Source organism: Scyliorhinus canicula, chromosome 1, assembly GCF_902713615.1.
Source record: "Scyliorhinus canicula chromosome 1, sScyCan1.1, whole genome shotgun sequence".
NCBI lineage: Eukaryota > Metazoa > Chordata > Chondrichthyes > Carcharhiniformes > Scyliorhinidae > Scyliorhinus > Scyliorhinus canicula.
In genome coordinates, this window is record NC_052146.1 from 290458647 (window position 1) to 290471149 (window position 12503).

A 12503-nucleotide genomic window follows, 5' to 3' on the forward strand; every position below is an offset into this window, starting at 1 on the left:
CAGTCCCTGATGAATATAATCCTAGGGTGTTAAAGGAAGTGCCTGCTGAGATAGTAGATGCTTTAGTTTTAATTTTCCAAAATTTCCCAGATGCATGTCCTATCAGATTGGAACGTAGCAAATATAATCCATTGTTCAAGAAAAGAAGGACACAAAGCCGACAATTACAGATCAATTGCCATCCCGTCTATCATGGGGAAAGTGCTGAAATCTGTTATTAAGGAAGTTCTAGAAGAGCACTTCAAATGTCAGTGCAATCAGGCTGAGTCAACATGGCTTTTCTGAATGGGAAATCATGGTTAACTAATTTATTAGAATTCATTGAGCAAATAACAAGCAATGTTGATAAAGGGGAGACTGTACATGTGGTGTACTTGGGATCTTTAAACTTATCATGCGACAACTGGGCCGGGATTCTCCCCTACCCAGCAGGGCGGGGGGTCCCGACGTACCGGAGTGGCGAGAACCACTCCGGCTTTGGGCCTCCACAAAGGTGCGGATTTCTCGGCACCTTTAGGGGCTAGGCCCGCGCCGGAGTGGCTCCCGCTCCGCCGACCGGCGCCACGGCTGGCCGAAAGGCCTTCGCCGGTCGACGTGAGGCCGCGCATGCGCCGGAGCGTCAGTGGCCGCTGATGTCACACCGGCGCATGCGCGGTGGAGGCCGTGGCGGCGGCGGAAGAAAAAGAGTGCCCCCACGGCACTCCACCGCGCGATTGGAAGATCGGTGGACCCCGATCGTGGGTCAGGCCACCGTGGGGGCACCCCCCAGGGTCAGATCGCCCTGCACTCGCTCGCCCCCCCCCCCCCCCAGGGCCCGCCCGCGGCATCTGCTCCCGCCGGCACCAGAGGTGGTTTAAACCACGTCGGCGGGAGAGGCCTGACAGCGGTGGGACTTCAGCCCATCGCGGGCCGGAGAATCGCCGCGAGGGTCCCGCCGACCGGCGCGGCGCGATTCCCGCCCCCGCCAATTCCCGGGTGGCGGAGAATTCCGGCCACGGCGGGTGTGGGATTTACGCCGGCCCCGGGCAATTCCCCAACCCTGTGGGGGGTCGGAGAATTCTGCCCCTGGTGCCGTATAAAGGGGGCATGTCCTTTCTTTCCCAGATTCTACTCTGCTCCAACAATAACACTGCGCTGCACATTTGTTTGACAGCTGGGTTTGGAAGACCTCAGTAGAAATGCACAGCAGCATTGAGTCTGGAGAATTTACGAGTGAGCGCAGCAGCAATCCAACGATCATTGCCGCTACCCGGAAGATCCCGGCCATCCGAAACGCACTGTCCAAAATGTTGGTGGAAGTCCCCAATGTGATAACTTCCAAAAGGAAATCTACTATTCTTTTCAGATGTGTATTGCACCAATTAAACTCCTCGAACAACAATTCTGACAGTTCGAAGTGCTGATTGCAAGCATTTACACCCTATTAATGATATTGTACTTTCGCCCCACATATCATGCCGCTTCTAATTTCATTCTTATCCTTAAATACTATACAGTATTAGGTTTTACCAACCATTGTGTGTAGAGGGTGCCCAAGCTGTAAGTATTAGTGCTGTACTAATTTAATAAATCTACCACTGCATTGTCTTCAATAGCTGAATATGTATGTAACATGGAATTGTTTAGCTCTATCTCCATTTCAAGCATTGTTTTATAATTGATTTGTTATTTTAAAGGACCATGTGAATTTTGGCGTACACCTGGATGTAACAAGTTATTTTGATGGGGAAAAGGAAACCCATACTCCAACTGGCAGGGCATTACCTGTAGTGGTGTGGGACTTTTATAAGGTAAGCAGTAACTGATGCTGAATGCTTGTGTTTCTGGAGGTGGCCTAACAGCCAGAAAGTGGAGATTATTTCAAACAAGGGGACAAAAATTTAAATACATTTGTTCTTAGTTTCAAATGTGTGAAAGGTGTCTGAGTGAGGAGAATTTGGTAGTGCTCTATTTTCTCCCCATTAAAGAAGACCAACGTGAGATTGCTGGTAAGAGCTAGTGGAAAATTACTTCTGGTGAAAAGAATTGGAATGAGTTGGGTAGTATATTCCTTCAAAGTAATGTCAGACTGAACTTGCAGTATGTCCAGGTCTCGCCAATTGACAGATCAGCAAGATCTTAAAAAGTCAACCAATTGTGGCTTGGGAGATGTGAAGAAAGACTCTTGTGCAAGCCTGTCCCACAATGCTCTGGTTTAAGACTGGAGTGAATCTACAGCTTTCTGCTTTCTTGTCCCCTTCCCCACCAGTAAAATCATGACTGGATTTGGTAAGATGCAGCTTTTCATGCTGTGAAGCAAGGTATCGGTAAATATTGTTGCGTTTCAAGAAACATGATTTTTCCCTTCCTCCCCCACCATCTAAAGATATTGACTGTGGATGAAATGTAGTATTCTTGCCAGTTCTCTGATACCTTGTCCAGATGGTCACTCTTGGTAATTAACTCGCTTGCATGTGAGCAATCCTGTGGCCTTCGAGTGAGTTTGCCTATTTCTGTCCCTCCTGATTTGTGACTATACAGATCGATTTTCATGAGGACATTTAAAGCCAAGACACTGTCCCATCTGGTCAGACTGGATTGAAACCCAAGTCCCAGAGACAAATGGCCCCAGATGCAGACTTATCTGCTGTGCGGTTTAAATTTTTAAGCTTGTCAGCTTGGAACTCGGCCATTTATTTATGCCAGCACATAGTAAAGAGTTGAATATTTGACCCAATGCAGGTTAGATATGGTCTGCTTTAGAGACTTTTACAAGTTCTTCACCTGCCATATTGACAAAAATGTTGTCATTAGGCATGCGTGTTTAGAATTGTGTTCAAGGCAGTGATGAATACAGGTAATAAACAATTTTCAAATCAAAGATTTTTTTTATTGCTGGGTTTCCAGGAGCTATTTATGATTTGCGACGCCATTCTTTTTTTAGAGCGAGTCAAACTTGTCAGGGAATTAACTATTTAATAGAATGTATTTTTCTGTTTCCAGAATGGATGCTCTTTGCGGCTGCTGAATCCTCAAACCTTTTCTGGCACTGTTTGGAATATACTGTCCATTCTTCAGGAGTCTTTTGGGAGCATGGTTGGAGCTAATGTGCAAGTATCTGTATTTTTCTTTTTGCTTTTGTGTTGTTATCTGCTAATAAACATGTGAAAAAATCCAGTAAATTGTTAAAAGGGGAACAGTACAAAAGCAAACCAAAATGTAACCACTCAAAATACCTAGTGGTCATTGTACTTCATCATTTTACTTTTGAAAAATTACATTTCAAACCTTAGTGATGAATTAAGGTAAAATATTGATGTACTTTTACATAGAAAGGGGTTTTCTTTTCTGTTCCACATTCCGTAGGATTTGCAGGAGGTTATTGTAATTTCACCAATTACCGTTAAACTCTGTACTGAAGAAAACGCAAAGCTACTGCACAAATTGAGATTTAGGCCTGCATTTACATCCATGAGTCAGATGTGCAGGACAACTCCACGAGCCCAACTTTTAAAAATTGCAGCCTGGTCATCATATTTTTGGACCAGATGATTGGGCTATACTAGAAGTCAGGGTAGGCGACATTGGAAATACTGAGCAAGGTGCAGGTTTCAACAGCAGGTTGGCTCTGACACAGGGTCAAAAGTAAATACATGAAACACCCCCACACACTCCTGCCCAATCCATGCCAACCCATGGGGCCCATCTCCTAATCGCTTGTAACCTCCTTGCCAACTGAGCCCTACTACCAACCTTCACCATGGCCCTGTTTAGCCCTAATGCCAACTTATTGTCAACAAATGCCAATCCATGCCTCCCACCCACCATCCTTTGCCCATACACATACCATGCCAACTCACCCAGTACTCACCATGTGCAGACCTCAGGACCCACGCGGAGTTGAGATAAAATAAAGTTTTAGTATCTATTCATTATATCAAAAAATGTACTGACATTCATGAAAACCCATTTACTACATTTACATTCCTTCACTAACTGCAAACATTTTATTCAAGTGTACAATCTCTTACAATAGCAAGCTTTGGATTCATGTTCCCACTTCAAAGAGCCTATAACCATTTGCAGCTGTCAACCAAATTGCAAAATGGCAGACACACCACCGTGGTAATGGATGACTGTGAAATCAGTTGTACAGCACTAACCCTAACCCTGAAGTTTCCGTCAGCAGATGGAATGAAATAGCAAGCAATGTTTTTTTTAACACTCCAGAAACTTTAAAAAAAATATATAAAGGGCAGGATTTTTAAGTACCCTGACAGCTCCATTTGGCAGGCCCTCTTGCTTTTGTCAGTTGATTTTGACAGGACTAGTGACCGTTCCAGTGAGCTTAACAGTTAATGTGTTGGTACACTTTTTACACATATTTCTGTCTACTTTTAGCAATTACAAAGAGCACCGTACCTCCCTCAAAGGTGTCACAGTTGGCTGTCCAAAGAAATGCACAAATTTCAGACTAGCTCTTACCAAGTCTGTTCTGCACACCTCTGGTTTCACATGCCTGGCCGACCAAAATCTGACTAGTGGAGGAAGCTGATGATTTGAATGGCCAGCTTCCTCTGTGAACCATGAAAATATTCAGCCATATTTTTATTTTGTTTCTCACTTCGAGTCCTATAATCAGATGTGTTTCAGATTCCAGCATCTGCAGTATTTTGCTTATCTCATCAGAGGTGTAATATTGTTTATACAATGGACTTAAGGCAATAAATTTTTTACTGTTTTGTTTTTGATAAAATAATAAATTAATTATTTGAAAACAGCTGGCTTCCGTGAACATTGCCTTAGCTTCACAATTTTTTGAGACCACCCTGTCTTGTAGCCTGTGGCAAATGAAATTACTGGAAGTGACATGAGCTAATTTTTCTCTTCCCACCTCTATTTGTTTTGTATAGAAATATTAGTTTAATTGAATAATCAGATATTACTTCCTTATTTTATTTTATTAAAAATTATTATATTTTTGGAGCTTCTGCCAAGTTCGTTCTCATTCAGTTCTCATTGTTGGAAATTTCTTATCCACTGGGAATTGCTAAAAGTGCCAAATTCAGTTTTAATGAATCTGCTTTTGTGCTGCCATGAAGATGTTTTTATATTCATCTTTTTGTTTTCTTGTGGAAGTTATCTGACTCCTCCTGGGAACCAGGGATTTGCACCACATTATGACGATATTGAAGCATTTGTGATTCAGCTAGAAGGAAAAAAGAGCTGGCGTGTCTATGATCCCAGGTATGTAGAATGCGATCTGTCCATAGACACTATAAAGGCTGCCACCTAGAGCTGCTTGACCTGAAGGCACATGGTAATTCTGTCCCAATAACTACCCAGCATTCATTTCAAAACTTAGAATGAATGGAAATCTATAGAAAGGACTTGGTGGTTAATTTCCACCCCCTTCCCAATTGATCAGACAAAGCTTAATTGTCTAAGTGATAGACTAGCTGCACCTTATTTTTTTTGTCTCATTGTTGGTCCACTCCAATATTATCATTAACAGGGTGCATCCCAGAGAGTCTCTGTTGAAAGCAGCAAGTTCCTGCTTTAAAAATAGGTATCGCTGAGATTCTTTATTCTTCCATGGGATCTGTGCATCACTGGTGAGACCAGCATTTGTTGCTCATCCCTAATTGCCCACTGCATTTCACAGGACAGTTAGAGTCAACCACATGGCTGTGGGTTTTCACATGTAGGTCAGACCGGGTAAAGATTTCAGATTTCCTTTCCTTAAGGACATTACTGAACCAAAAGGGTTTTTATGACAATCACTGAAATTAGCTTTAATTCCAGATTTATTAATTGAATTTAAATTCCACCCTTTGCTGTAGGAATTTGAACCCGTGTCCCCTGGATTGCTAGACCAGTGACATTGCCACAACACCACCGTCTTTCCTGTTATTCTAAATTGCCATCACAGTTTACCCCATTGACAAAAAGATAAAGATGCTTTTGCTAACAGTTATATGTGTATGGTGGCCACATCACATTTTACCACACTATAGGCTTTTGCAGGACAGTCATTATATCTGAGTAATTCCTTTGGATCACTATGCCCCGTGATGGTACGGTAGCACAGTGGTTAGCACTGTTGATTCACAGCACCAGGGTCCCAGGTTCGATTCCTGGCTTGGGTCACTGTCTGTGGGGAGCCTGCATGCTCTCCCCCTGTCTGCGTGTGTTTCCTCCGGGTGCTCTGGTTTCCTGCCACAGTACAAAGATAGAGATAGATAGAGAAATACAGCACAGAACAGGCCCTTCGGCCCACGATGTTGCGCCAAACTTTTGTCCTAGGTTAATCAAAGAATTTTGGACAATTTTTCATGGCCAATCCACCCAACCTGCACATCTTTGGACTGTGGGAGGAAACCGGAGTACCCGGAGGAAACCCACGCAGTCACGGGGAGGATGTGCAGATTCCACACAGACAGTGACCCAAGTCGAAATCGAACTTGGGACCCTGGAGCTGTGAAGCAATTGTGCTATCCACAATGCTACCGTGCTGCCCTTAAGTTAACCTACACTCCATTATTCTACCCTAATCCATGCATCTATCCAATAGCCGCTTGAAGGTCCCTAATGTTTCCGACTCAACTATTTCCACAGGCAGTGCATTCCATGCCCCCACTACTCTCTGGGTAAAGAACCTACCTCTGACATCCCCTCTATATCTTCCACCATTTATCTTAAATTTATGTCCTCTTGTAATGGTGTGTTCCACCCGGGGAAAATGTCTCTGACTGTCTACTCTATCTATTCCCCTAATCATCTTATAAACCTCTATCAAGTCGTGCAGGTTAGGTGGATTGGAGACGCTAAATTGCCCTTAAGAGTCCAAAAAAAAAGATTAGGTGGTGTTACTGGGATAGGGTGGTGGTGTAGGCTTAAGTGCTCTTTCTAAGGGCCTGTGCAGACTTGATGGACCGAATGGCCTCCTTCTGCACTGTAAATTCTATGATTTCTATCTGAGAAGATAGGAACATTGGTGAATGATTTGAAAGCTGTTGTTTATGCTGCTCTGTAAAAAGTTAATGTGTGAATTAAAACTGTAACCTGAATGATTGTCTGTTCTGAGAAGCTCCTGGCCTCAATGCCTAGTGTATGTAAATTGTCTTCTGAAGTGGAAATATAAGAAAAGCCCCATTCATGTTGTGCTTCAGACTAATGTTAGGCTTACTGTAGCAAATGGATGTTACTTTACTTTTCATTGTTACAAATAGTGCATATTATTGTGCATTCACAGATCAAATGAAGAAATTCTTCCAAATGTTTCAAGCCGTGAGTACTTTCAGAAAGCTGTATACAACTTTGATTCATATATTTTACTATATTGTGGTGACATTTTACACAAACAACTGCCCTTAAATATGATTATTCTGTGTTACCTACCCCAGGTAACTTTACTCAGCAGGAAATGGGCACTCCTATTATGGATACAGTGCTTGAAGCTGGGGACATGCTGTACTTTCCTAGAGGTTTTACCCACCAAGCAACCTGCACATCTGAAGTACATTCCCTCCACGTCACCCTCTCAACTTATCAGAGAAACTCTTGGGGAGATCTGCTACATAAAGTAGGTGGATATTTGGAACATCTATTGAAGAGTTCTGTGGCAAACCATTTCATAAATGATTCTTTGATTTCTAAATAATCCTATTTAAATATTCTCCACTTCACGGCTAATCAGTGGGCCAAACCTGGTGGGTGAGATCATACATTGGTCAGTGAAAGGTGGATAAGAGTGGGAAGGCCATTTTACTCACCCACGTTGGTGAAAGAGCGGGAAGGAAGTGGGATGGTGTACATCCTTTGGGAGGGATGTGCCCCCCCCCCCCCCCCCATTCGCCACCCAAAAACCCCAGAACTTGCCTGGGTCCACTCACCAACAATCTTTTTCCTGGGAATGCTGACAATCCCAGCATTCCCACTACTCTCTTCTGGTGCTACTGGAACTTCCAAGAGCTGATGACTAATCAGATTGGCCGGCAGCTCTGGAGGGTGGGACTTTCTATCACCCAGGGGCTGAAGGCGCACCCTCTGCTTGTTCAGGTCTCCCATAGTATAATACCAGTGTGGGCTGGCCTTTTGTGGAGGGTGGTGAACAATACAATTCAGCTCCTGAATTCCGTGATAACAAACCATATAAATATGCACTCTCCAGTCTCACATCTGAGTACTGTTTACATGCATGATGTCCAGCTCTTTGCTGGACTTTTTCCTTCACTCTACCTTAAAAAAAGTTCTGCACTGTAGCTTGATGGAAGTACAAGCTGATAACAGTGTAGTGGGCATCTGGGACTGGAGGGACCAACGGTGCATCTCCTTAACCAATAAGGTTTAAGGATTGAGAAAGGACCAGGAATAATGGAAAAGTGGGGGGTGATTTCAAGTCGAATAAAGTTCAAAGCAAAAGAGATTGGTTTAAGAGAAAGGGGCAAAATGTCCAAGGAAAAGTGACATTTTCAAACTGAGGAATGAGATGGAACAGCTTGTCCCCTTTCCGGGACAGACAAATTGGCTTTTCTTTCACAATTATCTTATTGTTAAAGAGGTACTTTGACTTTAATATATATTTTTTTAATGAGTTTAAGATGCAATTAATGTGCAAATCTAGGAAGTCCTTAGAAATAATGGGAAAGCTAAGGATGAGATCCAGGGCTAGATTCTCCATCCCGCCGCGCCACATTTCTGTTTCACCCTGCCGGCGGGATGCTCCGTTACGCTGGCCGGTCAATGGGGTTTCCCATTGTGGGGCAGCGCCACGCCGTCGGGAAACCCCCGGGCAGCCGGCAAAACGGAGCATCCCGCCGGCCAGGAATCCAGCCCTCTGTTTGTGTGATGAAAATAGCGCAGCAGCGTAAATCAACCAGCAAGTTCTGGAGGTTTGCAACTTACGGCATTTTTTAAAAATCCCTGAAAATTGCTGACCCACTTGCACACCCGTGTGCTTCGTTAACACAGTTGGTTATCCAGCAAGATCTGGCACTTTATATCCGAAGATAATTCATTATAAAGAGAATGCTGTTTACTGTGAAGTTGCAACTGCAGTTGGAGATATCCTGCAGCAGCCTCTCGTGGCAACATTGAGCTATTGCAACATTGTTGCAAATTTTTTTGATCATTCATGGAATGAGAGACCACATTCCACAAAGCACGTCCTCAACTATGAATCAGTTCGTTGTTTTCAGCCTTGATTGATTCTACATTTGCAAGCATCCTAAGTTAGGAATAATGCCAAAATACGCTGTAATTTCCAATTTCATTATTCACAGCAAGTTGTGTTGAGGTGAAGGCATGGTAAATTTGACCTTGTTAGATTTCCTGCTCAGCAGGAAGATTGTCTCCAGATGTAACTAATCCATCTAAATGCAAATGATGTACATGTTTTTAAATGTATTCACACTAGCGTATAAGAAATGCAGAAGTAATTTGTGAAAATTGAACACGTGGCCTGGTCATGAGTGGGCATGTTTTCTCCCCATCACTTCATCTTTCACTTTAAAGAACCGTATCTTTAAAATACGCTTTTTTTTCTCTCTCCAAATTGCAGCTTTTTCCTGGTGCCTTGGACTTGGCAATTGAAGATGATGTAGAATTTCGTGAGGGCTTGCCTCTTGATTACTTAGAATATATGGGAGTACAGAATTCTGAACGGGTAACTGTCCACTTTTGCATTTCTGTATTTTAATGTTTCATCCACCTTGGGTTTTAGAATAGAACCAATATTATCAGCAAAGCTTACAAACCAGTGTTTAAATTGTGTTTTGACCTGCTACTCCATAACCTCTTAAAAGAAGGGGGGATTATTTTTCTTTAAATTTTTTCTTGAGCATTATTTATTGTTGGCCTTTAGTTGTCCTTGGGATTGATCTTGAGATCATAAGGAATTGGAGTAAGGTATCAAGCTTGCTTCGCTTTCCAATAGGGTCGAGTCTGATCTGATTGTGGCTTCAACTCCAGTTTCCCGCCTGCCCTCCGTATCCCTTGACTCCCTTGTGTTAATGGTATGCCAATGATATTGTTAGCTTACACAGGTGAAAGACATTGTTTAATTAAGTACTCTGAGCACATATAAATCGGGGAAGGTTGGGACACTGGAAATGAGGAGAGAGAGCTATGAGATTGAATAATAATAATCTTAGTGTCACAAGTAGGCTTACATTAACACTGCAATAAAGTTACTGTGAAAATCCCCTCATCGCCACATTATCGTGTCTGTTCGGGGGCACTGAGGGAGAATTCAGAATGTCCCATTCACATAACAAGAATTTCTTTCGGGACTTGTGGGAGGAAAGCGGAGCACCCGGAGGAAACCCACGCAGACATTGGGAGAATGTGCAGACGCCGCAGACAGTGACCCAAGCGGGAATTGAACCCAAAGTCAATAAACTCCCGCAGTAAAGAACAGCTTTGTGTCTTGCTTTGGACTTCTTCAACTGGCTTGGATTCTATTAACGCATGATAGATCAAAGATCTGTTTCACCGTCCTAGCTTAAATATATTGAAAGGCAACCACTTACTATAATAATTTTTATTGTCACAAGTAGGCTCACATTAACACTGCAATGAAGTTACCGTGAAAAGCCCCTAGTCGCCACAATCCGGCGCCTGTTTGGGTACACGGAGGGAGAATTCAGAATGTCCAAATTGCCTACCAGCACGTCTTTCGGGACTTGTGGGAGAAAACCGGAGCACCTGGAGGAAACCCATGCAGACACGGGGAGAACGTGCAGACTCCGCACAGACAGTGGCCCAGCGGGAATCGAACCTGGGACCCTGACACTGTGAAGCAACGGTGCTAACCACTGTGCTACCGTGCCGCTCTTACTGTAAGACTAGAGTAACATTTTAGTTAGACAAGTTAGGTCAGGTCCCTTCCATTTAGCACATTATGAAACAGGGTCTTTCTTAAACAATCTAGCCTTTAATATAATATTTACTGGCAATGGCCCAAAAACTTGTCAAATTTATTGAATTCAATTACACAGTTTATCTTGGTGGCAGTTTAATTTTCAAGCTCTGGGATTTCAGTGTGTTACTATAGCCACTTGGCTATTAATTGAGTAATGTAAACAGAATTCCAAAAAGGTGTGCACTAACCAAGGGACCTCGGTGCATCTGCATGATCTTTGAAGGTGGCAGGGCATAGGGAGACAGTGGTTTGCAAATCATATGAGATCTTGGGCTTAATAAATAGAGGCAAATAGAGGCATTGTATACAAAAGCAGGAGGTTACGCTTGAACCGTTATAAATCTCTGGTTAGGCTCCAACCAGGGTATTACATCAAATCCTGATCACCACACTTTTTAGGAAGGATTTGAAATTAGTTGAAGAGGTGCCAAGCAGATTTACCAGAATTGTTCCAGGGATTGCAGGGTGTTTAGTTACAATGTTAAGTTGGAACGACTGGGGTTAGAGCAGGGGAGATGTGATGGATGCGTACAAGATTATGACTGGCTTCGATAAGGTGGACAAGAAAAAGCTCTTGTACAAGGACTTGGGGGACACAGATTTAAGATTTTGAGCAGGAGATGCTGGGGGAGGAAATGTGAGGAAGAACTACCCACTAGGGTGGAAATAATCAATAATTTCAGAAGGAAATTGGGCGGGCACTTGAAGGAAATAAACTTGCAGGGCTCCCAGGATCATTTGGGAAAGTTGGACTGACTCGATTGGTGCGGGGGGAAGACAGCATGGACTTAATGGGCTGAACGGCCTCTTCCTGTTTCATGAATGACTGCGAGTAATTTTTTCAATTGCTTTGACTGCAAAATCCGACTGTAAATGCACAGATTATATTGGTTCCAGGCGGAAGGACAATTCAAGCACTTGTCCAAATCAGTTTCCATTTAGCCCTATTATGTATCATCTGATCATAAATTTGTCAGATTACAAAGCTTTTAAAGTTAATTGGCATCAATCTGTACCATGAAAACATCATAACATTGGAAAAACTGGCCTCTCTTCTGTGAAAATATGAATGCTGTTTCCAAGATCAAGGAAGCTTCATATCAGAATTGCCTCTGGTTACCAAAAACATCTTCCTAATTTATTGTCAAGAATGTGTCAGTTGTAAAACTGAGCAATCACAATCAAGATGATCTGTTTTCCATATGGAGTTCTGATGAGCGCCAAATTATTTTCTCTTCCCTGTTGATGCACTAGATAAGCACCACATCCTTGAAAAACCCTCTGCACCAGTTGCCAGTATTGTCTTGCTGTTGGTGCTTTCTCGGAAAGGTTCTTTCGATCTTTATTAAAAGTTTTAACCTTTCTTCTGGTAGACGTAACCTTTATTTTTATTGCCAATGGCAAGCTCAAGGCATCACCGAATTACAGTACAGTTGTGTTTCCAGGACAAAGCATTTATTTGTCATCCATTTAAAGTGTAGGTTCTTGAAGTACAATTCTACAAATCTCAGCTACCCTTCAACGTCTTGTGTGAACCCTGAACTTGAGGTTTTGTTGGCTATGGAGAGAGTAGCTTAGCCATGCCTGACCATAACGGCTA

The 12503-nt window shown here is 43.0% G+C and overlaps 1 protein-coding gene across 1 annotated transcript in view; it reads left to right on the plus strand.

Moving 5' to 3' along the window:
* The window catches only part of riox1 (ribosomal oxygenase 1), a 49499-nt gene that overhangs the window by 26271 nt on the left and 10725 nt on the right, over positions 1–12503 (plus strand). The window contains exons 5-10 of the mRNA XM_038815003.1: positions 1677–1790; positions 2983–3089; positions 5119–5226; positions 7235–7269; positions 7386–7564; positions 9542–9646. Of these exons, the coding sequence (XP_038670931.1) occupies positions 1677–1790; positions 2983–3089; positions 5119–5226; positions 7235–7269; positions 7386–7564; positions 9542–9646 (648 nt within the window). The remainder of the gene's footprint in view (positions 1–1676; positions 1791–2982; positions 3090–5118; positions 5227–7234; positions 7270–7385; positions 7565–9541; positions 9647–12503) is intronic.